The 27,394-nt window shown below is 53.6% G+C and overlaps 1 protein-coding gene across 1 annotated transcript; it reads left to right on the top strand.

The window, feature by feature from the left end:
- On the top strand, window positions 1-26,513 carry FAM155B (family with sequence similarity 155 member B). Its single transcript, XM_030967768.1, is given in 6 exon segments — window positions 1-20; window positions 22-178; window positions 180-233; window positions 235-759; window positions 18,111-18,282; window positions 18,774-26,513. Coding segments are annotated over 6 exon segments (1,326 nt in total). The 3' UTR covers window positions 19,172-26,513.
- Window positions 26,514-27,394: the final 881 nt, after the last annotated feature.

Raw genomic sequence — 27,394 nt, 5'->3', positions numbered from 1 at the left:
ATGATCCGCGGCGCCTGGATGTCCCCGCGGGGGCGCCGCCGGCGGGGCCGTGTGCTGCGCGCCGCGCCGCAGCGACAAGCCGGTGGCCGACCCCGAGCGGGCGCAGAAATGGCGCCTGTCGCTCGCCTCGCTCCTCTTTTTCACCGTGCTCCTCTCCGACCATCTGTGGCTCTGCGCCGGGGGCCAAGCTGCGGGCGCGGGAGCGGCCGCGGGGCCGCGGGCCGCGGGGCGCTGCTGGCGGCCGAGCCGGCGGGCGGCGGCGGCAGCTGCGAGGCCCTGCTGGGCAACCTGAGCCGCGGCCCCGGCGGGCCCTGCCCCGCCGCCCGCGGGGACCTGGACTCGGCGTGCGCCCGGCTGCTCGCCCCGCAGCGCCCGCGGGCCCCCGGCGCGCCCCTGCGCTCGCCCCCCGCCGCCGCCGCCGCCGCGCCCTTCTTCGCCTCGCCCTCCTCCAAAAGGACCTTCCTGCAGGCTTACTTCAGGAACTTCAACCTCTCCTTTTGTGATACTTACACGATCTGGGACCTGCTGCGGGAGATGGCCGGCCCCGACGGCCTGGACTGCAGCCTGGACAACCTGATGGTGGACCTGGTGGTGGCGGCAGCCGGGGCGCTGGACGGGGAGGCCTGTAGCAGCTGCGTCCAGGCGTACCAGCGGCTGGACCAACACGCTCAGGAAAAATACGAGGAGTTCGACCTCTTGCTGGAGAAGTACTTGCAATCGGAAGAGTACTCGGTCAGATCCTGCCTGACGGACTGCAAGGTACAAGGGGGCGTCCCGGGTGAGCTGGGCCACAGCGGGCTTGGTGGTGTGGGGGTACCGTGGTCCCCCTGCTCTCACACCTGCCTGCAGGCTGGGATCTCCCTGTGCTCCCCAAACCTCTCCTGGCAGTGGTGGTGGGACAGGTCTGGAGCCCTTGGGAAAGCTGGGACAGAGTGGTGGGACAGAGAAGGCAAAGCAGGACTTGGCCTGAATGAGCACTGGCACATCCCTTCACAGCTGTGCACACACAGGCAGCTCCCGATATCCCACTGCCATTCCCAACACCCTGCTCCCAACACAGTCTGAGCACCCAGCTCATGACACTCCACTGCCAGCAGCCCAATCCTGACACCTCTCCTGACACCCCAATCCCCACATGCCACCTCAATCCAGGTACTTCACTCCAGAAACCCCAATCCCTGCTACCCTTACCCACAACCCTTTCCACACAGGGGCTGAGCTGGGGCACGTGTGAGGCCCCTCACCTTTGTCTCAGACCTGCTGCTGCTCCTGGGACAGCCCAGAGTTCTGCCTGGCTGTCATTAGACCAGTGGTGACCTGAGATGAACCATGGTGCCAGGGCCCCTTCCCTGTATGCAGCAGCTGTTTTCCAGCTCTTACACCCTTTCTGCCCAGGGGTGCTGGAATGTGCCTCCCACCTTGGTGTTCCCCCAGTGTCACTGACTGTCCCCAGCCCTGGGGCATAGTCCCTGTACTGAAAACTGATGGGTTGGTTGTGTCTCCCAACATCGATGGGATTGAGGCTCAGCATGGAGCTATCTCCTCTCCCAGATGAGAGCTGTGGTTGGATCTCCATCAAACTCCCAGTGTGGTTCTGCTGGTTGCTTGGTCTTACAAGCTCGTGATGTCCCCAGCTTCCACCAGCTCCAGGCTGCCTGGCTCACCTGTGCATGCTCCTTCCAGGCATCACCTCTGGAAAGTGCAATGGTGTCCATAATTAAATCTGCTTCCCTTTCTCAGAGCTGTGTCTTGAGGTGTGTGACAGCATTGTCCCCACAGGGAAGGTGGCAGAGCTTCCTCCCTGGCAGTACAACGGGGTTGGCTGCTCCTCTTCTGGCACAGGAGTTTTGAGGGACACTTGGATTTGCAGAGCAGCTCTTGAAGTGATGTTCATGCCCTGGGCAAGTGCAGGAGCAGCACCAAGAGCAGCACTGGGACACTGAGGTGGTGTCTTTCAGCAAGAGCACATTGCTGAGATCCTGGCAACTATTCCAAGGGTCGCTTTTGTGGGGAGCTGGGTTTGAGCAAGAGCTTGTGCTTGTGTTCTGGGCATGGGCCAAGGCAGGTAATTGCAGTCTGCTTCCCAAATTCCCCCTGTGGTTTCCAAGGGATGTAGTATTCAGCCTGCTCTGAGTAGTTTGGTCCTGCTGCTCGACTTCCACAGGGTGCTGTCCATTGTGCTGCTCCTGCTTCCAGGGGCCCAGCAGGATCAGGATCTCTCTGTGCCATGTCTGGTGGAGCATAAACGTTCCAGCTTCAGGCTTAGCTTCCATCTCTGCTGGGAGTCCCAGAGAGAAAAGCAAAAGAGGTGAGAAAATAATTATGTTGGGACTCCAAAATGTCTAGAAACAGAGCTGTGCTTCGATGAGTCTCCATTAATTATCCCTGGGTTTAACATCCTCGATGGGAGAGCAGGAGATGTGCTGGGGAGATGCAGAGCTGGAGGTAGTGGCAGGACTCGTTCCTCTGAGCTGGTTCTGTGTCACATCAGTGCATCCTTAGAGCATCTGTGAGCTCCAGCCTTGCATTCCTCAGGCAGCACTTGGGAAGCAACAGGAGGCAGGAGCAGCAGGGACAACCTGTGCACACTCCCCTGGGCCACCCACTGGGAAATTCCCATGGGAGTGCCCGAGTCTGCACACTCCCACTGGAGCCCTCACAGCTCCCGTCCTGAAAAATCAGGCTGCTTTGTTTAAGGCCATTCACTCCATATTTATGTGTCTTACTCCAGCCTTTCACATCCATGAGACTCAGCTTTTCCCTCTCAGTGGCTGTTCCCATCTGTGAATTAAGGCTAATACCAGACCCTTCCAGCACTGTGGTGACAAGCGAGTTTTGGCGGCCTGGTTTCGAGTCCTCTGGACTTGAGCAGGGACTACAGTTACTCATTGCCTTGGAAAAATGTGGCTGATGGGATTTTTGAAGCAGTTTGAATTTGTGATTCCCATCCAGATGCTGGATAATATCTGTTTGTGAAGGATGGCAAAGCTATTGCTTGATGGTGATAACATCTGAGAGCAAATAACAGGAAAACAGCAGAGGAGTGGAGGAAAACAGTGGAATGTGCAGCTTGGCCAGTGTGAGAGCTCCTGCAGAGCCCTCACAGCAGGATTCTGGCTTCAGGAGCTCTGGAGCTGGAGAGACAGGATTTAAATGATAATTCTGGGACATGGGACTGTGGGAGCAGGGCTGAGTGTGGATGGTTAGTGCTGCATCCCATTCACATCCCTGCCATTCTGTAACAGCAGCTGGAAAATTGAAGATGAGGAAGCACAGCAGCTCAGCTCACCTGCACACAGCCTCCCTCTGCTGAGGCACGGATCCCTCTGGAATTTGGTGCCTAAGAAGTGTGGCTGAGCAGACAGCTCACAGGGAGCTTTATGGCAGCCAAAAATCACCACTCTGGTGATTTTGGCTCTTTTTTTCCACCTGATTTCAAACAACAGCAACACCAAATCCCAGCTGGAGCTGCCAGTTCCTCCCTATGGCAGCAGGTTTCACCCCAAGCTAAAAATTTTGAAGTGTGTAAGTGTTGTGGATTGGTTTGAGGAGACACATCATGCCCTGTTAAAAAATCATCTTGAGAACTGCCCTCAGGTTTGGGGAGAAAAAGCGGGTCCTGCCAGGAGGGGAAACAGCATCTTAGACATCCCAATCCCAGATCTGTCTATTGGAATAAATCACTTGAGCTCCATTTTCTTCATGCAGGAAAAGCCAAATTTTTATTCACATAACTTATTTTATACAGTTTTCACAGACCTCCTGTACAACATCTATTACCTGGTAGTTTTCTTACTACTTCATTTGTTAGTCAGAAGGTGATTTGTGTGTATGTGCTAAGGTTCAAGTTGTTTACATTTTTCTTTTGTGGGTTCTCATGGAACAGATCTAATAAGTGCAGGTGCACTTATTTTTCACCCAAAAAAGGTTGTTACGTTAACAAACTGTTCATACCCAGATTGTTTTCACATGGGAACTTGCAAAGTACTAGCTGCACTTAGAAGAAATGACAGACTAGCTATTGATTTAACAGAGCAGGTCTGATTTTATGAGGCCTTTCTTTTATAATTTCTCTACCTGTCTGCAACATCCATCTGTGCCCAGAGGTTGGGGAAGACTGGACCAAAGTCTCCCTGGGAGACAGGAATCCCATGAAATGGTGGGGTCTGTGTGTAATTCAGCTGCTGAGATTACTCAATGCTGTCATACTCTCCCTTTTTATTTTCTGCTTGGGGATCGATCATTCCTGGGCAGGTCCCACTTTTTCCATATGTTGTTATTCCTGTGCAGCACCATCAACTTCCAAATCACTCCCTGGAAATGTTTTATTTGCTACTCTTCCAACTAACACCAGAAATCCCTGTGGCTGAGAGACATTAAACCATGAAGATGCACTTCTGGGGTTTATTGTTTGCATTTCCCATTTGGTGGGATTTTGGGGCTCTGGCTCCCACAGGGACGCTCATGGACAGGGGCACCGGCGTCCTGTGACAGGAGGAAGAGAGGGAAGTGGGTTCACAAGGTCCATCCATCTTCTCAAATACATTTCACCTCGTGCTGTGAGGATATGCCTGCCAGCTGCTGGCTGATGGTGCTAGGTAGGGATGGTGTGGATAAAAGGTGGCACACGCCTCTTTTCCTGAACATAAGAGGGAAAAGTCATTAATTGAGTCGGGAGCAGCTGCCGGCCTCCTCCATCTCGCCTGTTGCTGTGTAACTTGTACCCTTTGTCACTGCAAGACACAGTGAACTCAGTGCACTGAGCAGTTGTGGGGACACTTTGGAGCATCCTCCAAAGGGGCTTGAGGAGGTCACGGTCTGGGGATGTGGATATTGGACTCGAATATGCATCAGGAAATGTGGGGCAGCAGCAGCACTCAAACTGTCAGCCCAGGCTTTGCAGGACTTAGTGCAGGAGGAAATCGCTGTCCCTCCAAAGCAATGCCCTGAGGGATGCTTAGGGCTCATTTGTGCCTTTTCCCATCTTTCCAAACAGGAAAAGAGCAGTGTTGCTCCAGCTCAGACACCAGATGAGAGCTTTGCTCATGCCAAGGCCAAGCTCTGCATGCTGGCTCCCACCCCAACAGCTCCCAAAAGTGCCCCCTCCCACCAGTCCTGGGGCAAATGAAGATCTATGGGACAAAGCCCATTAAGGAGTCATTAGGCTGCAAGAAACAAAGCTGTGGAGAGAGAAGGACTGACAGGGGCTGGCAGCAGAGCTGGGCAGGCTGGGCTGGACAGGACCTGTAGCATCTCAGATGTGATTAGATTATCAGCTTTCTCTGCACACGGGCCCGCGGCTGTGGGATCTGGTTCTGCACCTCTGGTTTCCCCAGTACCCCTGGCTGGGCAGGATTTCACTCCCAAGGCTTTGCTGGTGTTTCTGTGCTGCTGGTGTGCAGTGATGTGGTGAGAAATGGAGGCTGTTCCTGCTCTGGCATCATTCCTGGCACATCCCGCACAGAGCAGGGAGCAAATCCCCAGTGCCCAGGTTCAGCACCCTCTGGGGTCCTGTTTTCTGGCTCTGGTTTAACAGGAATAGCATCAGCAATCAGCATCCCTACAGAGCATCCCTCCCTGTGGAGCATCCTCTGGAAACCTAAGCCTGCTGGCACCAGGAGCTTTGGGAACACCATGTCTTGGGGTTATCCCAGTGCCAGGGACACCTCTTGGGGGAACCAAAGCAGCGTTTTACCTTCACAAAAGTAGCTCAAGTTGAGTTTTTTTGGGCTGGGCTTATCCAAAATGCTGCTAAACCTGGTGCACTCCTGCTCTGAGCCTGGATGGCTCCTTGCATGGAGGGAAGGTCCTTTGAGAACCACAGCAAAAGTGGTTTCACCAAAACCTAGTGGTTTTTCAAGGTTACTAAGTTACTTTAGGTTTTTTAAGGTTGCTAAGTTACTTTAGAAGTGAGGCTTCCAGAGAATCTGTGGATGGGTGACTGCAAAGTTGCACCCTGGACCTGGTTTCCTGTGGAGCATTTGGTACAGCAGGAGCAGCAGGAGGGGAGAGGCTGCTCCCACACACCTGTGTCAGCTCCAGATCTTCTCCACAACCAGTCTGGCCAGTGAGGTGTTTCATGAGGTGAAAAAAGGTTCCAGAGTGAATTCGAAAGTAATTCCAGCAGATCAGTGCAGTCATTTGGCAGCTTGAGCAGGAGCACATGCATGAGCTTAGCCAAGTGTGCAGCTCCATGTTCCCCACCCATTCCATGGGAACAAAGGGAATTTTTTGCAGCCTTGCACAAAGATGTGGTTCAGTTGTATAAAGAATTTGGGCCAAAGGACCGTGGTGGGTTTGGTCTGCAGGTGCTGTGGCTGCAGCCTCTGGCACAGCCCAATTCCAGTGCCTTGTGTCTGGTACCTCCTCAATGCTTGAAAATGAAGATCAAGGATTGAAAAACAGGTGAAACAAAAGCTGAACTGATGGAAGGAGTTTGCCCCCTGGAATAAAAGATGTAGAGGTGTCAGGAATGTGCCAGTGGTACCTGGGACTTGGGAGGGCTGCAAGCCAGGTGGGAGTGGGGGTGCTCAGATGGTGCTTGGACAGTCCTGAGTTTTGCTTGGGGTGAAGACATCTCAAACTGCCTGGGAGGGTGTGGTGGGCTGAAGGCTGAACCTACACCAGTGCTATGGGGAGAATCAGCCTGGGATGGGGTCAGGATATGAATGGGAGGGATTTACGGGGGATATTGGGTGGTTTTTGGCTGCCTCCTTTGCTCTGGTTGTCTGTCAGTCCTTGTTGTCTGCCTGTCCTCACCTGTGTCTGTCAGTGGTGCTGCAAGGACAACTCACAAGTTTCCCAAGGCAGCAGCAGGTCCATGGAGCAACAGGCAGGCTAGCAAATGGTGCAGGGACAGCGAGGGAGGATGACATCTCTCTCCATCAAACTGTCACCAGTCACTGTCACTGTCAGCTGTCACTGTCAACTGTCACTTGGTGATGTCACACCAAGTGCCACAGGCTCCAGCACCAGTTCCTGCTCCGTGTGCTCCCAGCTGTGCCTGCTGCCAGATGCAGGCCCACGTTCTTCTCTATGTGTGCCCATCCCTGGAAGCATGGTGGGCACAGGGGCTTCACCAGCAGGGTGGGATGAGCTCCTCAGAGGTGCCACCTCAGCAGCTGGAGGTGGAAAGCATCTGGCTGCTCTGTGTGGTGTGGGAAGGCTCTGGGAGTCAGGAGCTCAGCATGTACAGTGATATCAGCAAAGTGTGAGATCTGGGAAAACAACACAACCCCCAGCCCCCTTGCTGTGCGCATCCATTGGCACAGGCTGCCTGTGGCCATCCAGATCAGGGCTGTCTTGCCATGCTGCTTTTCCTACCAGGCAGTGATCCCTGCTCCCCATGGACAAAGGGATCTGCTGGTGCCACTCCGACTTCCAGCCCCACGCACATCCCAAGGAGAGCAGGCAGCACCTCCTACACCAGCACCAGGAAGTGGGAGAGGATGCACTGGGTGTCTGCTTGAGCCCAGCTGGACCTGCCCTCACAATGGGCTTCACCTGGTCCCTGCCTGAGGACAGGATTCTTTTCCAGCAGGAAAGGAGCCGTTCTGTACAGCGGGGATCACACATGGCCTGGCCTGACCCCGGTGCTGGGCAGTGCCACGGATCCCACACAGAGAGGGTTTGTCAAAACATCCCACAGCCCCAGGCTTGTCCCTAGGGATGCCCCACAGGCTTTTCCTCTGCTGTGGGCTCCAGAGCTGCCCTCCAGGGTGGGAGGCAGGCAGGTGGCAGAGGCAGGATGTGCTTGGCTGCCAGGGGCTATTCCTGCTGTCACCGGGATGCCATTAGGATGCGACTCATGCCTGGCTCCACACAGGAGCTCAGCTCTGCTGTCCTTTGAAGGGCAATGACTCAGGGACAGCAAATCTGTGAATGAGACACGGAGGCTGCCTGGGCAAGGAGTAGCCATCTGTCCACGCTGCTCCAGCCCCATTCCCGTGGGCAGAGCTGGCAGCTGCCTGCCTGGAATGGCTTGCCTGCTTCAGCCTCGCTCGTCTTCCCAGCTCCTGGCTTTTCCTTGGGGACTCTCTCCCAGCCATGCTCCTGGGGTGTCACAGGAAGAGCAGTGCTGGCAGCATTGGCACCCCCAGATGCTGCCAACATGGCCACTCTGTTCAAAAAGCAGCATGAAATGGCCTCACCTGGCAAGGATTTGGTTTTCCAGAGCACTGCCTGTGCCAGCATCCTGGTGTTCCTGGTCCTGGCTGGAGAAGGAAATGCCACCTGTCCTGCTCATCCTCTTGGGAGTAACAGATACACGTGTTTGGTGTTTGGCTGGAATCTTATCCCTGCATGGCAGCTCTGCAGCACTGCTGGTGGGTGGAGGCTGCAAATGGACAGGAGAGCAAAGGTAGAGCTGGAGAGGGGGCCTGGAAGTGGCTGGGATGGGGGTTTTCCTGGTGAGGGGTGTGCCAGCTCCTGGGTTTGCACAGATCAGGGAGTCTGGAACACCCAGAGCCCACAGGCATTCCCCACTGCTGGTGGTTACAGAGGGAGAGGAGGCAAGTGGAATTTTCTGAACAGGCATAGTTTGGGAAGGACTGACCAGTGCTGGCTGAGCAGGAGCTGTGTTTGTGTCTTTAATGTAATGAGTTCAACCCCTTCAGACCTAGGCATCTCCCTGACCTGCTCTTCAGTGTCATATTCCTTGGAGCTGGTTATCTTTTGTGTCATTTTCCATGGAGCTGCATGTGGAGAGGAAGAATCCACAAGGGTCTCTGCCTGTGTGTGCAGGGAGAAGTGTTTTCCTGCCATGCTGTGTTGCTTGCTTGTCATCATTCCTTGCTCTCCTGTTCAAATGAGACTGCCAGGAGGCACCAGGAGCTCTGGGGTGGCATCCTGGCTCAGAGTGTGGTCCTGGGACTGCTCTCCAGACACCCCTTGCTCATGGGAATGCAGGGGAAGCACTTCCACTCTGTGGAGCATCAGGGACAGGGATAGCCCCAGCCTGGCCTGGCTCGCTCCAGGGGAGAGCAGCAGGGATGGGTTTCCCTGCAGCAGCGCATCCCTTGGGATTCTCTGGCTGAGGAGCGATGCCAGCCGGGAGCGCCTGCCTGCTGCTCACCACGGAGACTGAGAGTTATCCTGGGGCTTTCCTCCCTGCAAGGGAGCAGGAGATTTCTGCAAGTGCTGCTGTTCAGCCAGGGAGAGAAAACCAGAGGTTGCAGCTCTCGGGTCTGACATGAGCCGTGGCCCGTTGTGTGTCTCCAGCAGTAGGAGCTGCCAGGAGTGCTGATAAGCATCTCAAAATCATCTTTGCTTGCATTTAAGGGACCTGTAGGCACAAGTTGAGGTGGATACAAGACCCAGCATGAGCATGGAAAACTGCACTTCCCTGTGACCATGGAAGGTGCTCAGGAGCCAGGATGCTCCTGTCTCCCCACTCTTTGCTCCATGAGGGAGTGGGGCTGGGCCAGATCCTGCTGCTTGCCCATCTCTGTGGGATGCTCAAGGATGACGTGAGGGACCAGGTTCCTCCTGCTGCCTTATACTCTGTCCCATTCCCACTCAAGCCAAGTGGCACCTCACAGGATGCTGTGCAGGGGGCTCCTGGCAGAGTACAGGATTGGGCTGTTCCATAGGCATTGGATGCAAGACAGCCCTGCTGTGAAAGCCCTTGCTGGGCTGGACACTCACACCATCCTGAGAACAATTCTCCAGCCTCACCATTTCCTTGGAAGGGGGATGAGCAGAGAAACTTCTCCCTCGCCCCCATCACTGGTGGGTAATTTATGGCTCGTGGCACTGAAGTGTCTCGCCTTTATTTTTTTATATCCTATCTAATGTAACAGGATGTTCTCATTAGCTGTATAAATGTTTAATCCACTTTTGAATCCTGTTAAGCCCCTGGCTGCAGCAGGACCTAATGGGAGTGAATTCCTCAAGCCATCCTAATGGATTGCAGGGACCTCACTTTCCCTCTGTCCCCAACTCCGTCGTGTTCAGCTTCAGTTTTGCAGAGGTCTTTAATTACTTTTTAAGTCCTTGGGCTGGTAGGATGGGCTGGTATCTGACCCACTGGGGGCTGGCAGGTGAGGATTGTACAGAATGGAGCTGCTGGAGCAAGTCCTGAGGAGGCCACGGAGCTGCTCTAAGGGCTGGAGCCGCTCTGGAGCCAGGCTGGGAGAGCTGAGGGTGCTCACCTGGGCAAGAGGAGACTCCAGAGAGACATTAGAGCCCCTTCCAGTGCCTAAAGGGGCTCCAGGGGAGGTGGAGAGGGACTTGGGATAAGGGATGGAGAGACAGGACACAGGGAATGGCTTCCCACTGCCAGAGGGCAGGGTTAGATGGGATATTGGGAAGAATTTCCTCAGAGTATGGTGATACCCTGGAACAGGAGGCCTGGCCTCCCCTCTTCCACCTTGGGGCATGGCCATGTGGTGTCACAAGGACAGAGCCCTCCAGATGCCAGGAAGAGCTGCTCTCTCCCTGGCCACCAGCTGTTTGTCCCTGTCTCCTGGTGTCCACCCCCTTCCCACACAAACCTCCACACTCCAGCTGGCCTCGCCTTCCTGACAAGCTGCTCTTCTCTTCTCTAAAGCCCAGCCAAGACCCTTTTTGAAAGGAGAGCACAGAGCAGCAGCCTGGATTAACTGCAGCCTGGGAATGCTGGTCCCTGTGTCCTACCCGTGCTCCTGGGCTGGGATCTTGGGACAGGGACTGGCTGTGCCTGGGGTCTGGCAGCAGTGCCCACGGGCAGCCCACCATGGCTGGGCCACCCTGTCCCAGACACTGCCAGGGAATTCCCAGGGTGAGTAGAGGGGACACACCCAGGATGTGAGGAGGGGGGACTGAACAGGAGACTGACATCAGGAATGCTGGGATGAGCTTCCATCTGTGAGCAGAGCACTGTCAGCCTGTGCTCACCCCCCCTGGAGAGAGGATGCATCTACCCCAAGGTGGAGTTTGATAATGAAATGGAAATATTCCATGGGAATTGGGATGTTTACGGCAGCCATCTGGGATCAAGAGCCTCCTGCATTGGGCTGGGGGCTGTAGGAGTGGTCAGGACTGGGTGGCCGGACAGGGGTAACCTCCAGCCAGATCCCAGCCTGCACTGGGAAAAGTGGGAGCTGTGGTGGGAGGGAAAGGGCTGCAGACACTGCTGGGCATGGAGCAACCTGTGACAGGCATGGAGACAGGCACTGGCTGTGGGAAGCAGGAGGGCCTGGCAGTGGTCACTGCCTTCCTGTTCATCCAGCTGCGCCATTAATTACTGTGATTAATCAACAGGCACAGGCACATGGCCATGTTGGGATGCTATGTGCTCTGTCTCCTCAGCATAGGAGCTGTCAGAGGTGTCCAAAGCAAGTCCTCAAGCTCTGCTCTTCCAGGGAATGCCTCCTGCTTTGGTGCAACCACGAGCACAAGCTCTTCCTCCTGGGCTTGTTCCAAGGGCAGTGTGGCATCTGCTGGGATGAGACCAGGCTTTTCCCTGGGCTCTGCACACAGCAGCCCTCGGTGCCACGAGCAGATGAGCAAAGCCAGGAGGCTGTGCCTATGGTGTCTGTCCCCTGAGAGCATTCCCAGGGCTGGGAGCTGGCACTGCCACCCCACAGCCCATCACCTGTGGGTGCTGGGGGTGTGTGTGCTTGCAGAGACAGGTTGGGGTGCTGGTTCTCCCATCCTTGCTCACTCCAGTCCTTCCCAAGGCATGTGTTAATATTGTGACATAGTGTGACAGTTGTTACCTGAGCCTTGAGTATGTCAGCTTTAAAGGGTCACACTTTAAAACTATTTTCTCTTAGTTTTGACCTATGAGCACCTGGGGTGTTGTGTGTCTCAGACTGGGTTTGAGTGGCTTAGAGGGGGAAATCTGGGGCTTTTCCCTCTAAAAGAAGGAGGGTTCAGACATTCTCTTTAATCTAAGAACTGGGAATTAAAACTAAAATGCTTTCTTTTTTAAATGAAAACTGAAAGCTTTAAACTTTAAAACTATCAGCTGCTTTATCAGGTGATTGAATGGTGAGTGGGTAGCTCTGACAATTTGCTTCCAAGTAATTTGGGAGTGACTTCATCACTCAAGGTAAGGGATATGGTCTGGTCCTGTGGGATGTAGGTGGGAAGGCACAGTTTGAGAGCACAGGGGACATTCCATTGCCCAGGACCTTTCTGGAGGATGAGCCTGGTCAGGGCAACACACAACATCAGAATGCAAACTGGTGTCATGGGTGGGGATGGCTGGGGGAGAACTGCTGGGCAAACCAACCCTGGAGAGGAGTGGGCTGCAGGGTAATGAGGAGCCTGGAATGGGCACGTGCCAGCCAACCCAGCAGCTCTGTGTGGAGTTTCCAGTGGTGTTTGAGGAACGCCCACTCCAGCTGGGGTTCCCACCAGTGCCATTTCCTGCAGCCTGTGTGCATCCATCCCCATTCCTCCATCCCCATCCATGTCCCAGGCATTCCTGCTGGCAGCCCCATCCCCGTGCCCTCTGGAGCTGGGTACAATGGGCAGAGGCTCCCCTGGTTGGGAAACGGAGGAGCTGCGGCTCCAGGGCTGTCATCGCCAGGCAAAAGGCAACTTTATATTAAAAATGAAGGAAAAACAATACAAATCCCATAATCCTGTCCAGTTGTTGGGGTTTAGGGTTGGGTTGGTGTTTTTGTCCCCTCTCTCCTAACCCAGAGCATGTGAATGTGTCAAGGCAGGGATAACAACTCCAGAACTATCAAAGAAACCAAAAATCAGCTGTTCCAGAGATGATGTTGGAACAGCCCATAGCAAGGAGAATTTTTTTAAAAGCCTAAAAGAAGCTGGTTTAAAGCTCCACATTGTTACCGTCTGAGTTAATTGAATACAGTGGTAATTGGACATTGCAGATGTGTTTGTGACTCCTCCTGGCTGGCCCTGGACCTCAGTATTCCCTTAATCCTCTGCCATCCAGGGGGGCTCTTCTCTCCCCCCCAGCCTGTCCTGCTTCCCGCGCTGCATCCTCATGTGCCAGAGCTTGGAGAGCTGCCCGAGCGGCTCATTAGCAGTGCTCATTTCCCTGTGTCCAAGATTAATGAGGCACAGCCACTCCAGATGCTCCTCTCAGACCAGGATGGAAATGTGAGTCCCAGGAACTGCTCTGGGAGGGGAGGGGGCTGCTGCAGGCTGGGGGTCTGGCAGGGACAGGCAGGGATTTTTCATCCCATCCCGGCTGGGAGCTGGCTGCACCCAGTGAGAAGAGAGAAAGGAGGAGAGTCATGATGGCAGAGCCCAACTTCCAGAATGATCCTCACCTCTGGTCCAAGCACACTCTCAGGTCTCCTTCTGAGGTTATTGTGTAGGGAAAATCTCCCTATTTCCCTCTCTGCCTTCCAGACTGCATCTCCCCCTTCCAGAGAAGTAGATTTTGGTCTGGGGATGCTGCCCCAACCCCTGCCTCTAATTAATGAGAAGGGTTTATTATGTTTGTGCCATTAGCAAGATTTTCCTTGGGGAAACTTCCCAAGCATTGATTCCTGTTCAGATGGGAAAACAACAGTTTGTTTTGTTAATTACAGCTGGGCATTCCCAGTGGGCATCCAAGCTATCCCAAGCACTGCATCCTCGGCAGTGATGGTGTGTCCTGAGAATGCTGCTCCATTCCTGCTCCTTGGTTCTCCCAAAATGTAGCTGGGATCCTTCCACAGGCAGTGCCAGTGTTTCCAACCTACTGGCAGCAACTGGACTGGCCTTGAAGTGCCCACATTTGTGCAGAAATCCTAAGGACACAAAAAGACTTTGGAAAAGCTGTTTGGTGGTGAATGCTGTCCTGGTACTGCCAGGAGACAGAGGGAATAGTGCAGGCAGGGAAGAACTCCCATTTGGCACAGAATTCCCTGTGAAAGCACCATCCCTCTGACTGCTGCTTCCAGATCCCACTGGAAGCATGAGCAGACAGCCTAATTCACTATTAGAAATCCAATTCATTTGGGGTTTTTTTAATGTCTTTTAGGATGAGGTTTTTCATCCCACCTCCAAAATTCCAATGTGGACAGATACCCTGTCCTCTTCCTTCTGTATAAATCGGGTCTGTGAAGTTGGCTCCTTTCCTAGGCACCCAAATTCCATGTGCTTCCTCAGAGTCATGCAGCCAGTCCTCCAGAGCTAAAAATGCAGGAAGAGGGCACCAAATTGGAGCTATTTTGGACTTGAGGTCACTTTAATTTACTTGGCTGGGCTGGAGATCTGCCAAAAGCCAAACCAGAATGGCAGGAACACTGATTGCAACCCAACCCGCTTCCTGAAGAATCCAGAGAGGGCAAGGATGGAAACCAGAGAGCTTTGCTAGTTGCTCTAAGCAGGGAATAAATTTCTTCCTGTCCTAAATTCTCCCATGTCCTTTTTAACAGCAGAACTAAGGAGGTTGTGTGGGGTAAACTTGGGAATACCCAAACCTTGAGCATCCCAGGGAATTTGCTCCTTGTCTGTGACATGGATCTCTATGGGTGAGTGATGGGAGGACACTGGGATCTCCTGGAGGTCCACCTGTGTCTGATCAGCCTGATCCCAGTGGAGTGGGAGAGCCCTGTTGGACCAGCAGGTCTTGGATATGTCTGGTTTTGAGTACACACAGGCAGTTTCCATCCTGCAGAGCTGCAAGAATTCCTGCTGCAGCACCTGGAGGATCTGCCACAAGGGAATGGCAAGAGCTGGCTGGGGTCAGTGCTTCCCTCAAGGGGAAAGGGGAGGAAGAATGGAAGGCAGCCAGGGAATCCTGGTTCAGGTTCTGCATGAGTGCTCCAGCTCTGCCCTCCCCAGTGGTATCACCAGCTCCTTGCAGTGTCTCCTTCCATATTTTCATTAAGTTAATGGAATGTCCCTGTGTGTGACCCCAACCTTCTGTCAGACTTCCCTGATGGGAATCATCACAAACATTTTAGGAGGGATATTTGTGGATCCATGCAGAGCCTGCTTGTGCCAGCTGTTTCCATATGAGAGCAGGATGAACCCAACCAGCTACCTACAAAGCTCTGGGAAATCTCCTGCTCCAGCTGCCTTTTCCACCCAAATCTGGAGCTGGGACAGCTCAGGTGACGCCCACAATCCTCTGCTGGAGCACTCAGTGTAGCCTCCATGCCAGGCTGCATGTGAGCCCAGGTGGGAGCTGGGATGTGACTGGGATCTGGGAAGCAGCGTGGGAGAGTCGGCGCTGGGAAGAAGATTGGCAGGAAATGGGAGTGAGTAAATCAGCCCAGCTCGCCTGAGTTGTGACTAAAGGGGAAGCGTGAGACATCTGCAAATATTAGAGATGTGTAAACACGGAGCAGGGAGAGGGAATGGTGGAGGGAATGATTGAAGGGAGTGAACTTTTGGATGGAAAAATGTAGGTCAAGTATGAAGGAAAACTTGTAGGCAGCGAGATAAGTGCTGTAAAACAACCTCCTTGGGAAACACAAGGAAGTCCCACTGATGGAGATGTTTATCCTCAGGCAGATGAGGGCTGGAAAGGAGGCTGAGCTGGAGGGATGAATTCAGGGTGTCCATCCCAGATGGGACTGGGCACACCACTGATGTCCATCCAGCTCCTTGTGTGTTCATAATTCCCCTTTAAACTGCAAGCTGGTTGTGGTTCAATTAATCCATCCAGATTTTAATCCTGAAAACTTCATGGCTTTGGGGGGAGTTCGCCCACCTGACATCAGCCAGTTCAAATTCAAGCAGGTCATCTACCCCAGCTGTCCAAAATCCTGGATGGTCACCAGGGGAAGGAGAAGCTCATCCAGCTGCTCGCTACCGGATGCTCCAAGGGTTGGGCTGTTCTCAGGACACCCTCTCCTTGTTGCTCTAAAGGCACCCCAAATAATTAAGGTAATTAATGAGGCCTCTCTCTGTTTTGCTTCACATTACACTGGAGTGTGTCTGGAGCATGTGGGAACAACAGCATTGTGTCCAGGCAGGGACTGGTTGAGTCCTGAGATTGGAATAAGGGTATGGCCTGTCTGAATACATCCTGGGCAGTCAGTTTGTGCTTTGGAGCTCACTGTACACCCTCTGGTGCTCTGTCCCATTAGTGTAAGGTGTCACTGTCCCCTGAGCTCTTCTAATCATCCTTTACATCCTGTTGAGGTTCCACAGCAGCAGTGACAGGTCCTGCTTTCCCAACAGAGAGAAACTTGTGGTGCCTGCAGAGGGCCATGTGCCACCCACTGAGGGGTCCTGCTGTGTCCTCCTTGCTGTCCCTCTGTCTCCTTGCTCCTGACCCTGTCCCCAAGGGAGCAGAGGCCATCAGGGAGGGCACGTGTTGGAGGTTGTGGCCCCTCTGGAGCATGGCCTCTTCCTCCTCAGTTCTAGGGAATCAGCTCGGGCAGATCATGCAGCCATAGCATGGTTTGGGTTGGAATGGACCTTAAACACATCCTGTCCCACCTCCTGCCACAGGCAGGGACACCTTCCACTATCCCAGGGTGCTCCAAACCCCATCCAGCCTGGCCCTGGACACTTCCATGTTCAGGGATGCAGATCCAGACCTGGAAACTCTCCTGCTTGTATCCTCACACTGCAGAGTCATTCCCTCCTCTGGAGCCGCTCCACTGTGTCCCAGTAATTAACATCCAACAGGACAAGGAGAACAAGCACCTGCATTCCCACATCCCAGGGGCCAGCCCTGCCCACAGTACTGGGGACTGCTCCAAAATGTTCACTCCATAAATTGTGTCCTGGTGCCCATTAAACTTTTTGGGATGAAAGTTTCACCAAAGCTAATACAATTCTGTGAAAATTCTGGCTTTCATGATTTGGCATTTTACAGGAAAAAAAAATAACTTGCCAAGAATTTCCCAACCAGCTTTAATCCTGAGACACCACTGTGGGCCAAAGAAACAATGATAAGGATCTATGAAAAACATGGGGAAACAAAGAAGTGATGGGTTTAAAGCCTCGAGAAAATGAAAATGCAGCTGGAAGGCAGAGCAGGGGGTTTCTCTAAGCATGCAGAGGAAGAAAACTCACTCCCTTTGAATCACAGGGAGCCCTTTCTAGCTAGTTTCAAAGGAAGTTGGATGTGGCCATGGAATGACCATGGTGCTGTCATTCGTGCCCTCATGAGTTCATGGATGAGCTGGAAGTGCCATGGGTTTCTTGCAGCCTGAGGAATGATGCACACCAGGAGAAATGGGAGCTCTCCCTCCCTATGTGCCACAGCCAGTGGAGACAAACAACTCCCCCCATGCCTGATGCTGGGGAAATAAGGGGAATTTGGGAATGTGGTAGAAACTGAGCCAACTGGGCTATGCCCAGCTGTTTGCTGTGGGCACAAGCATATGGAGGCTGGAAGGGAAGAGGGAAACCCAGGACAGGACAGGCTGGAGAATGTGGCACAGCCTTGCAGTCACAGCTGAACCCCCAGGATGCTCTTCCTTCTGGAAATGCTGCTAAGCACAGCTTGAAGTATCAGGCAGGTGAACAGAGCACATGGAGACACCTGTACCACTGGTACATCTCAGTGCCAGAACATCCATGGAAAATGAACAAGTTTCCCCCCTGAGCCAAAAGAAAAGGCACAGCAGAAGTTTCAGATGTCAAGGAATCAGGAACCTCTCCCAGGACCTGGTGGGGAAGGTGAGGAAGGTGTTATTTGGTGGCAGAGACGGACAAGTCTGAGGTGCAATGGCTGCATGTGCAGCATCCCAGCTGCTTCTGTCCAGCAGCTTTTCCAGCAGGAAATTTCCAGTGAAGACCAGCCCATGATGTGTTTTGCTGTCCCAGGTCCAGCGCTGATGAGGGCCAAAACACTTTAGAGGAGGTGAGAATCCTCCCCTTCCCAGGAGAGCAGTGGGATGTCTTGAGGATGAGGAGGATACTCTGGGACAAGTGATAAGCAGCGTTTGAATTTTTGTGTGACAGACTGAGCTCTTGGGTCACTGATGTTGGCAGAATCTGTCACGATGCCTGTCTGTAGGGGACATTATTCCATGTCGTAATTAGCTTTATTTTCGTGGTGTATTTAGCTGGATAGACGAGTTCCACCATTGTTACACTCCAGTGGATTATTTGAATCCATCGCTGTTCAACAAACGACCCCAACGCACATTTCCCACAAGAGCTGGGAGCTCTCCCGTCCCCTTCCACCCTGCGGTGCTCCAGCTGTCCCGATGCTTGGGAAGTGACGTGTCCCTCTCCATGATTTCCCCCAGGCTGTCTACAAGGCGTGGCTGTGCTCCGAGTACTTCAACGTGACCCAGCAGCAGTGCCGGCAGCGGATCCCATGCAAGCAATACTGCCTGGAGGTGCAGACCAGGTGCCCCTTCGTGTTACCGGACAATGATGAGCTGATCTATGGAGGTTTGCCTGGCTTCATCTGTACGGGTAAGGAGGGCCGGGCTCACAGCGGGCACAGGGGGGTGATGGTGAGCCCTGGCGAATTTCCAAGCCACTCCCCGGGTTTGGAAGGATTGCCGGGGTGGAGTGGGAGGAGAGTCAGTATGGAAATTGCCTGATGCCAAAATGTGGCCATCCCACAAGGCCATCTCCAAGGGTGTGGGGGTAAAGGGTTAATGGGGGCACAGCAACATCTCAGCCCAGGAAGTGAAAGTCCTACCTCTGACTGAAGGCTAAAGCATAGAGGGAGCTGCAGGTGATGGATTAAAGCAGGGATAGTGAACCACTGTGAGCAGGATTTGGGGAGCCCTTAGCTCACCTTGCTGGTGTGTGCAGGCTCACACATGCTGGGGCCAGTGCCGGGGGTGTCTGGATGTCCTGGTTCTCAGGTGTGCCCATCCCACAGCTGGTGGGCACCAGGGCTCGCTTCCTCCTCAGTGTCCCGCTGACCCCTCCTCCTGCTTCCTTCCTCCCTGCAGGGCTGCTGGAGAACCAGCTGCCCGACGAGGAGGCCAAGTGCTGCGAGGTGCAATGGGACTCCTGCGAGCACCCCCCAGACAGCAACGAGGACACATCCCCCAAATCCACGGCGTCAGAGTCACTCCATTTCCACCGCCACGACCCCCACCTTCATCACCAGAGGCAGAACCACTACCACCTCTACCACCACCACCACCAGTACCACCAGCCTCGCTCCCCGTCCTTGCTGCCGGTCTCTGCGGGGTCTCGCCTCGGCAGCAGCAGGATCAGACTGTGCGTGCTGGTCCTGATGCTCCTCCACACCATGGTGTCCTTCTCGAGCGTGCACGGCGGCGCCGGGGGGCTCGGCCTGGAGGCCCCGCCCGCCCTGGAGGAGAGCGTGGCCCGGGACGAGTGACAGAGGGCAGAGCCGACCTCCAAGGAGAACGCCAGATCTTTTCCCATAAGGGGGGCACATGCTATTCCTCCAATGGGAGGCACGGGGTTGGGGGTGGCACAGGCGCACCCCCGCACATCCCCCAAGAGCTGCTCGCGCGGGGCATCCCCGTGCTGAAGAGTCTCTAACGCGCACAGGGCTGCGGGACCCGGCGCCAGAAGGGTTCGGGCAGGGCCAGCATTGCCGGCCCCGCAGGCGCCGGGAGGGCAGGAACGGCACGGAGGCGGGGGGACCGAGGGGAGGGGTCCCTGGGAATCGAAGGGTGTCCCCCGGCCGCTGCCGCGAGTGCCTTGAGTGCCCGCGCCTCCCCCGCCCATGCCGTGCCGAGGTTGGACGGTCAGCCCGGCCCTGGTTCCTTTTCTCCTGGGTCTGAATGCTGAGGGAGCAGGCGGAGGGGCAGCACCTCCCGGCACAGCCTGGCCCACTCCTGTCCCAGGGAAAAGCCTCTGGGGCTCGGGGCAGAACCGCCCTGGTGGGGCGCAGTGTCCTCAGCGCGGCGCTGCCTCACCGATGGCATCTGGGGACAGGAGTGGGACGCTGTGACACTGCACTGTGGTACCACTCGGGGTTGGTCTCACTGCATCCCAGCCTGCTCCTCCAGCCTGGCCTTTCCTGCTGCTCTATGCGAGGAGGAGGAGAGGGAGGAGGCATGGAGCAGGAGGGATGTCCCCAGCATTCCCACATCCCACTTCGCAAAGTGTCCTGATGATTTGGTGTAACCTTTTTTGTTGTCCTCCCTGGCTGGTGGGACTGGTCTCAGTGAGGACTTGGGGAGATGTGACTCCAGCAGCACACAGGCTGTGAGGGAGAGGGATGCCACGTGGCAGCAGTTGGATGCAGGGAATCCCAAAGGCATCCTTCCATGCTTCCCAGCTACAAATCATTGACTGGATGGCAGGAGGACTGGGCAAACGGGCTGGAGAAATCTGGCTTGGAGGGAGAGTCTCCCACACAAAGAGGCACTAATAAGGCCCAGCTAGGGAGGAGCATTTTTGTGAATAGTTTCAATCCATGGATGCCCCCAGATCCGGAAATTTCTGGGAGCCCAGCTGGACTTGGCTGGGCAAGGTGCTGGCTGGTGTAGCCTTATTCGGCTCACTTGGGGTGGATTTTTAACCTGAGCTCAGCATATCCAGGGATTCAGCCCCAAACAAACATCAGATCCCTAGAATCTGATCCCCAGGTCATTTCCTAGGAAACTCCCAATTCTCCACCCAGCCACCAGAACTGTTCCCAGCATGGACACTGCGAGGTGGTGCCTCCAGGCTGGGCACCAGTGGCTGTAATTTGTCCTGGGTGTGGGCAGGGAAGGAAGAGAGGGTGTTTTAGCATAAGGTCACAAGCTGGGTGTGAGCTCACTCCCTGCTCCCAGAGGGGCTGGGATGGTCCCTCTGTTTCCAGGCTGGCTCTTGACAGGAACCTACAGCAGAGCCCCGCGTGGGTCACTGCAGGAGACAGGGATGGAGCAGGAGGAATGTCCTACATCCCAAATTGATCCCAGATCCCTGTGAGGGTGCAAGAAGTCCCAGAGTTGATAATCTGTAGGAGTTTTATGGTTTCTGGTCTGTTGAGGTAAAGCAAAACCAAACAGAGCCCCGTGAGCAGAGCCCCATGAGCAAAGCTACTTCCTGCCTGGCTGGAAGAAGGAAGTACCAGGCATCTCGTGGGAATCACAGGTTTCCTGACATTTCCAGCCCATTTCCAGACCAAAGAGGCTCTGAGAAGCAGCTGAATGTTTGATTCCTGCTTTGACTTGAATCTCAGAGCTTTGGGGTGATGTTTACACACTACCAGTTGCCTGTTCCCCAAGTCCTGCAGAGACAAGGCCTGTGATCCCATTGTCCCGTGGTTTTTGGGGTGGGAGAGTTGGTGCACATGGAAGATGGAGAGTGTTTCCCGAGCAGATTCCCTTGCTGCTACTACCACCCAAAAGGTAGGATGTCTCTCGTTTGACTATTCCTCATGACATCCATATAATTTCAGCCTAGTTTACACCAATCAGAACAGTTGGACATGGAGCAGTTCTGCAAACCAGGATCCAATCCCTTGGTTTTCTGTGAGCAGTGGGTTGTGGAGCTGCTCTGACAAGGAGCAAAAGCTCCCAGGCAGGCCAGGGGAGGGAGCACAGCCCTGTCCCTGCCTCCAGACAGCCGAATCCCGAAGGAAATTAGATTTCTCCTGCACTGCCAAGAGTTAAGCTAATTCCAGGCGCCTCTCTCGGAGATAGACTGTGTCCAATCTTGGAGCGACTCATCGGGAGAGAGAAGAATAGCCCAGTGTGGTGCGTCAGCAAGTGGCCCTGAGTCACTGGCCCTGTGCATTGTGTCATGTGTGACACTGAGCAGCGCTGGCGGGCACAGGGTGGCCCGGCCTCAGTCCCTGCACACATCCAGATCTGGCACCACCCTGAGGGTTGTGTGTCCTTCTCCCTGCCCTGAAGCCCTTGTGTCTTGCTGGTGATGGAGCGTCAGGCCAGGCTTGGGGGTGGTGATGGATGATGTGGGATTCCCAGAGAAGCTATGGAAGTGTTCAAGGCCAGGTTGTACGGGGCTTGGAGCAACCTGGTCCAGTAGGAAGTGTCCCTGCTCATGGCAGAGAGTGGAACAGAATGGGCTTTAAGATCCCGTCAACCTAAACCATTCCATGATTCCATTATTTTCACAGAGCTGCAGGAGTGAGATCCAACAACCTAAGTCATGTTCAGGGGGTGCTGGCAGGGATTTGCTGGGATAACCTGGGAGCTGTGAGAAACAGTTTCACCTTCCCTAACACCAGCTGGAGGCTTCCCTTGGGAGGTGTTGCATCCCAGTGAATCGGGAAGTGGAGCCAATTCAGAACTGGGCTGGTTTAGGTGGCTACTGGGGAGGTTTGAGCCCCATCCACCACGAGTGAGGAGGCCCCCAGGACAGGAGATCCATGTGTTTTCCAGGCCAGAGAGGATGAGATGCCAGAGAGAGCACACAGAGTGTGGATCTGCTCTGGAAGAGTGGGATGGGCTTTACCTGCTGCAAGTGGAGGAGGAAAGTGCTGGGTCTTCCCAGAGCAAGGCTGTAGAAGATCTTTTCTTTAGAGAGTCTGGGCTGCTGTCAATAAGTTCTGTGGTTTTAGGGCACCATATGCTGCATTCAGCACTTTGCCAATCTGTTTAAACGGATCCAGACAAGGCTGTTCCCAGAGCGGGAGCAGCTGGAAGTGGTGTATGGAGCAGTCCATCATCAGGAGCCCATTGGATAAAATTCCTGCTTTTGGTCTGACAACCTCCTAATCGTCCATCCCTGAGTACTCTGGCTTTGCTCTCTGAGAGAACAGCCAGGGAAGCAGACGGTGACATTGTCTCACTTAACATAACACCACTGGCATTATTTTTATGACAAAGTGGAGGGAATGTGCCTGGAAAAGGAGCGAGTGTGCTTGGATAAAGAAGGAATGTGCCTGGATAAGGAGGGGAAGGGCTTCCTTACCCTGTGTGTGTGTCCAGGGATGCTTCACCCCAAGCCCCGTGTCCACCATTGCCCTTTGCAATCCCAAATGCTTTCCATATTCCCAAAGCCACCTTGAAATACATGAACTCTAAACGATTTATCCTACCAGGAACTTAAACCCAAGGGGCTTTGTCCTTTTCATCCAATGATCTTGTCTCTTCTCCCTAAAGAAGATGCCCTGTGTTGGGATTAATATGTAAAACTCAACTTTTCCTTCAGTGGACAAACTTCTCTTTGCTCAGAGAAAACTCCCAGTTTTCTGGGAAGCAGTGATTCCTCCCTGGTGAGGGGGTTTCTCACCCCCAGGGAAGTGAGGGATGATGATGTCTCCACAAGCTCCAGGTGTGGGCAGAGAGAAGGAGCAAAAGGAGTCGGGTCCAGCGTTATTCCCGGGTTTTGCACTTTCATGTAGCTGCCAGTTGTACAAATTAATTAAAAATAACTGAAGAAAAATCCCAAAGAAAGGCCCCGCTTCCTCTGGGGAACATTAATCATTAGCTGAGTCTTTTTCTTATGAAAATACAGATCCATGGTAGCCCCAGGCAGAAGATTCCCAGGGAGAGCCCTCACCATTCGTGCTCGGAGTTAGGGAAATCGCTTTGAAAGCATCTGACAACTAAAGCAGAACATGTTGAGTAACTTGGCAACACTGGGAAAACATCTGGAACTGGTTTATCTTCCAACACATTTTGCTTTGCTTCAAGAGGAGATGTCAGGGCAGTTCATTCACTGCCACTCAGGGCCGCGGGCGGGGCCGGGAGACGCTCGGCTGCCGCCTGCAGGAAGGGAATAAAGGGAAAATCCCGGATATCTGCTGCTCCTGGGCAGGATCCTGGGAGGCCAGGCCATGGAGTGTCCCTGTGCTGAGCTCGGCAGGTGCCTCCTGGTCTCCGGTTGCACCCAGCGTGGTGGTTTGAGATGGGTTTTTGAGGTTGGCTGGAAACACTGTGGCTGCTCCATCCCTGGCAGCATCCAAGGCCAGGTTGGACGGGGCTTGGAGCAACCTGGGGTAGTGGAGTGTCCCTCCATGGCAGGGGGTGGAACTTGCATGATCTTGAAGGTCCCTTCCGACCCGAACCACTCTGGGATTCCATGATTTTCACAGAGCCAAAGAGAGTGAAGTCCCATAGCCCAGGTTACCCTCAGTTTGTGATTCATCCTAATCCCATTCCTGCTGCTGTCTGGGAAAGGAATGCCTGTAGGGCTTGGTGGAGACAATGTCAGGACAGAAACATTCCTGGACTCTGCCAGAAAGTGATGGGGCAGTGTACTAGTTTGAAAGCAACCCAGCAGGAGATTCCAAGTCACAACTACAATTTGATAGGAAAATTAAAGTAAAGGCAGTAGTACAGAAGCACGGGCTTAGACTGACAGAGTCAGAGTACGATCTGACAGCCTGTTGGTCAGGGTGGTGGGACCAGTCTGATTAAATGGGGGCTGTTGGAGTGATGAATGTGGTTCTGTCAAAGCAGTGATCCTGTAGAAAAACCTGGTCCTTCTCTGGAGGTCCAGTGGTGGTTCTGGAGCTCTTGTCCTCTGGGAATGCAGTGGTAGTGCTCCTGTGGTGTTCCCGATCTCAGATTCTATCCAGGTAGGAATGTTTGGTTCCTCCCCTCAGGGTGGAGCATCACACAATGGGATGATAAGATTCTGTGAGTCATTCTGTGGGACCCTGATGGCCCAGGAGTGGAGATGGCTCCCCACAGAGTGGCTGGTGCTTCCCTGGAGGGAGTTATCAGGGAAAAGATAAAGAACATTGCCCCACCTATCTTTTGGTTACATCTTACATCTGCCAAGACAGGCAGGGAATTCTGTGAATCAGCTTTTTCTGCTTCCCTGGGCTTCCCTTCCCTGGGGGTTGAATCTCTCTTAAACTAGGCTGGAAAAGTTGGGAAGGGCCATGTCAGGTGTTCAGGTTGGATGTTAAGGATCTCCTTCAGCCCAAAAGTTAGCTCACGGGCATGCCAGCTGCAGGTGCCACCATCACACCAGCCCAAAATCATCCCTTCTGCCACAGAAGGAGCCTGCTCGGAGCTCCTGCATCACTGGAGCCCTGGAGCTGCACAGCTCCCACCATGAGTTCATTTTATCCCAGGAATGGAAGGATTTTAGCAGCTCTTTTTGGGTGTTCTTGGTCCAGGCTCTTTGGGTGACCTCGCAGCCCTGCATGTCTCTGTGAGGAAGGAGGAAGGGAGCAAAGAGAAGACTGTGGTGGGGGGTGGACCATTTTTAATTGAGGATCATAAAAAATTAAGGAATAATAAATTTTAAAAGTTGGGGTTTTATCAAAGCTCTCAGCCCCTCTCAAAGGTGTGGGCAGGAGATGGGTGAGTTCCTGAGCCCAGTCCCTCTGCCCTTTCCTGCTCCCCATCTCCAGGACCTGTGTTCCAGGCAGGCCAGGAGCAGTTTCCAGCCTTTTTAGCGCTTCAGGATGATCTTTTTTCAGCCCAGAAGGTCGACAACTCTGCTTGTTGTGAACTGAAACTCAACAAGAAAACTCCAAGAATTAGGTTTGGCTTATGAAATTTGGGGTTGGTTTTACCATTTTTAAATGTATTTGGGAACTGGACATGCCTAAGTTGCAAAACAAAAAGACAAAAAGAGCCAGACAGGGATTTTTTTTTAATTTTGAAACTTGTCAAAACAAGCCAGATTGATCATTATGACCAATTTTTTTTTTTTTTTTTTTTGCAGATTGAGAAATGCATCCAGAACAGTCCTTTCCCACAAAACCTTTCATTTTCCAAAAAGAAAACGAGGCAAAAAAAAAATAAAAATCAATCACACTTTTTCTGCTCACAGAGTTGGAACGGGCAGCAGCGGATTGGGAGAGAATAGCAATTTGTAAGGAATTCCAACCAGCTCTCCTTAAAATAGCATCCAGCCAGTTTCTCCAGGGCAGGAGGCTGGGTGGCTCCATGGTGGGAACAGGCTGGAGCAAATCCTGGCTGAGCAGGCCGGGATAACACCTTGGGAATGCAGGGACACCTTCCCCGTGGGAATCAGAGATGCTGATGCCCGGCAGGAATTCCTGGGGATCCCCAGCCATCCCTCTGAGGGAGGTTTGGTTTGGTTTTCTGTTCCAACCCCAACTGAATCCAGCTCCTCCGAACCTCCCGTTCGGACACAGCCTCAGGATGCCTTCAAAAGGGAGACGCTCCCATCTGAGCCCGGGGGTGGAAACTGGGAACAAATTCCATGTGCTGGTCCTTGAGGGATGTGGGAAGGGAGAGCAGGAGGAGAGCCCAGCCCCTCGTGCCCTCCTCCCTCTGGAGCGTGTCCGAGCTGGGGCTCCCTGCCTTGCGTGGGTGTCCCAGGGCCTTGGGGCACCTGTGGGGACCTCAGGGGGACCTGTGGGACCCGACCCCTGCAGTGCCCAGGCTGCTGCTGCCCGAACCCTTCTCAAGTGCTTGTGCCATGTGGGTGGTGACAGAGCTCGGCCCGACCCCAACGAAGTCCTTTAACAGTGCGTGGTGGTGAAACACAAACCAACATTGCTGAAGTCAAAGTATCCTTTCTAATCCCCCGGCCCGGTTTCTCTTTCTTTCCAGCTTTTCCTCCTCCGCCTCCTGGACCCTCCCTCTGTTCCCACCCCCCTTCTGTTTCTCTTTCTCCCTTCTGTCATAAGAAAGTGACTGTGTCCTCGAGGGGACAGTTTTCTTATGCCATTTTATACACTGTGCTTCATGTTTAGAACTTTTTTGCACTAGTTCCTATTACATTTATTTTCCAAACTGGTTTGACAAAAAACAAACAAAAAAAACCCAACAAAAACACAATCCCATGCTATAATTCAGTTGTATTAAAATATTATCCTACTACTCTCTGTGTTCAATAGTCTCTGTACCTGTAATGCTTTCAGTTCTGTTGTATTTTGGGGCCGAGGTTTTCTCTGCTCCTTGTTTAACCCAGTAAAGAAATAAAATGTTAAGAATTGATGATAACTCCTCCTCCCTGTCTCTGCTGTGTCACTGGGGCCACCAGGGTCCCACAGGGACGGGCTCCCCCCAGAACCTGCTCTAAACTCCAGCCACTGTCCCATGGGGGTTGTTTTCCTGCCAAATCCAATCCCAACTGGAGGCCAGAGAGGCGGGATGGAGGGACAATAACCCTGCCTTAACTGAATTTGATTTCGTAACCTTTCTTTATATTCTTTTGTTTCTTGCTTTCACATTTCTTGCCACGGGGCTCACCTCAGAACAATAGGGGCGAAGGCTGTCACCAAGAGATTCATCAGACAATAATGACTCAACCAGGGTATCCAAATTTTGCCCAGCTGAAGTCCACACCCACACATAATCTGGAATTAATTCATCTGGACAACAGAGCTCGGCATGGAACAGAGCGAGGACACCACGCTCCAAATTGAGCGCTGCGTGCCAGGCTGGGAAAGGCCACGGGACAAAGCTCTGGAGTTACACTGTGGCCATCCCCATCCCGAGCTGGAAACCCTCTGTTTCGAAAGAAAACCAGGAAAAGGGGAAGAAATTGGATGGGGATGGAAATAAATGTTGAAAAAAAACAAACAGATTGGTGCAGGAGGCAAAGGGGGAGGCACCAGCTGTGCTGGAGAACCAAGGCACAGAGCTGGAGGTGCAGGAGGGGGAATTTAGGGGGCTGGTGGGTCACAGTGAGAGGGGCTGGGGGTGACAATGAGGGGCCTGCACTTCCCCAGTGTGGGCAGCAGGAAGGGGGGTTCTGT

The sequence above is a fragment of the Camarhynchus parvulus genome, chromosome 4A (genome assembly GCF_901933205.1).
Source record: "Camarhynchus parvulus chromosome 4A, STF_HiC, whole genome shotgun sequence".
Taxonomy (NCBI): Eukaryota; Metazoa; Chordata; class Aves; order Passeriformes; family Thraupidae; genus Camarhynchus; species Camarhynchus parvulus.
This window is presented reverse-complemented; position numbering and strand designations above follow the sequence as displayed.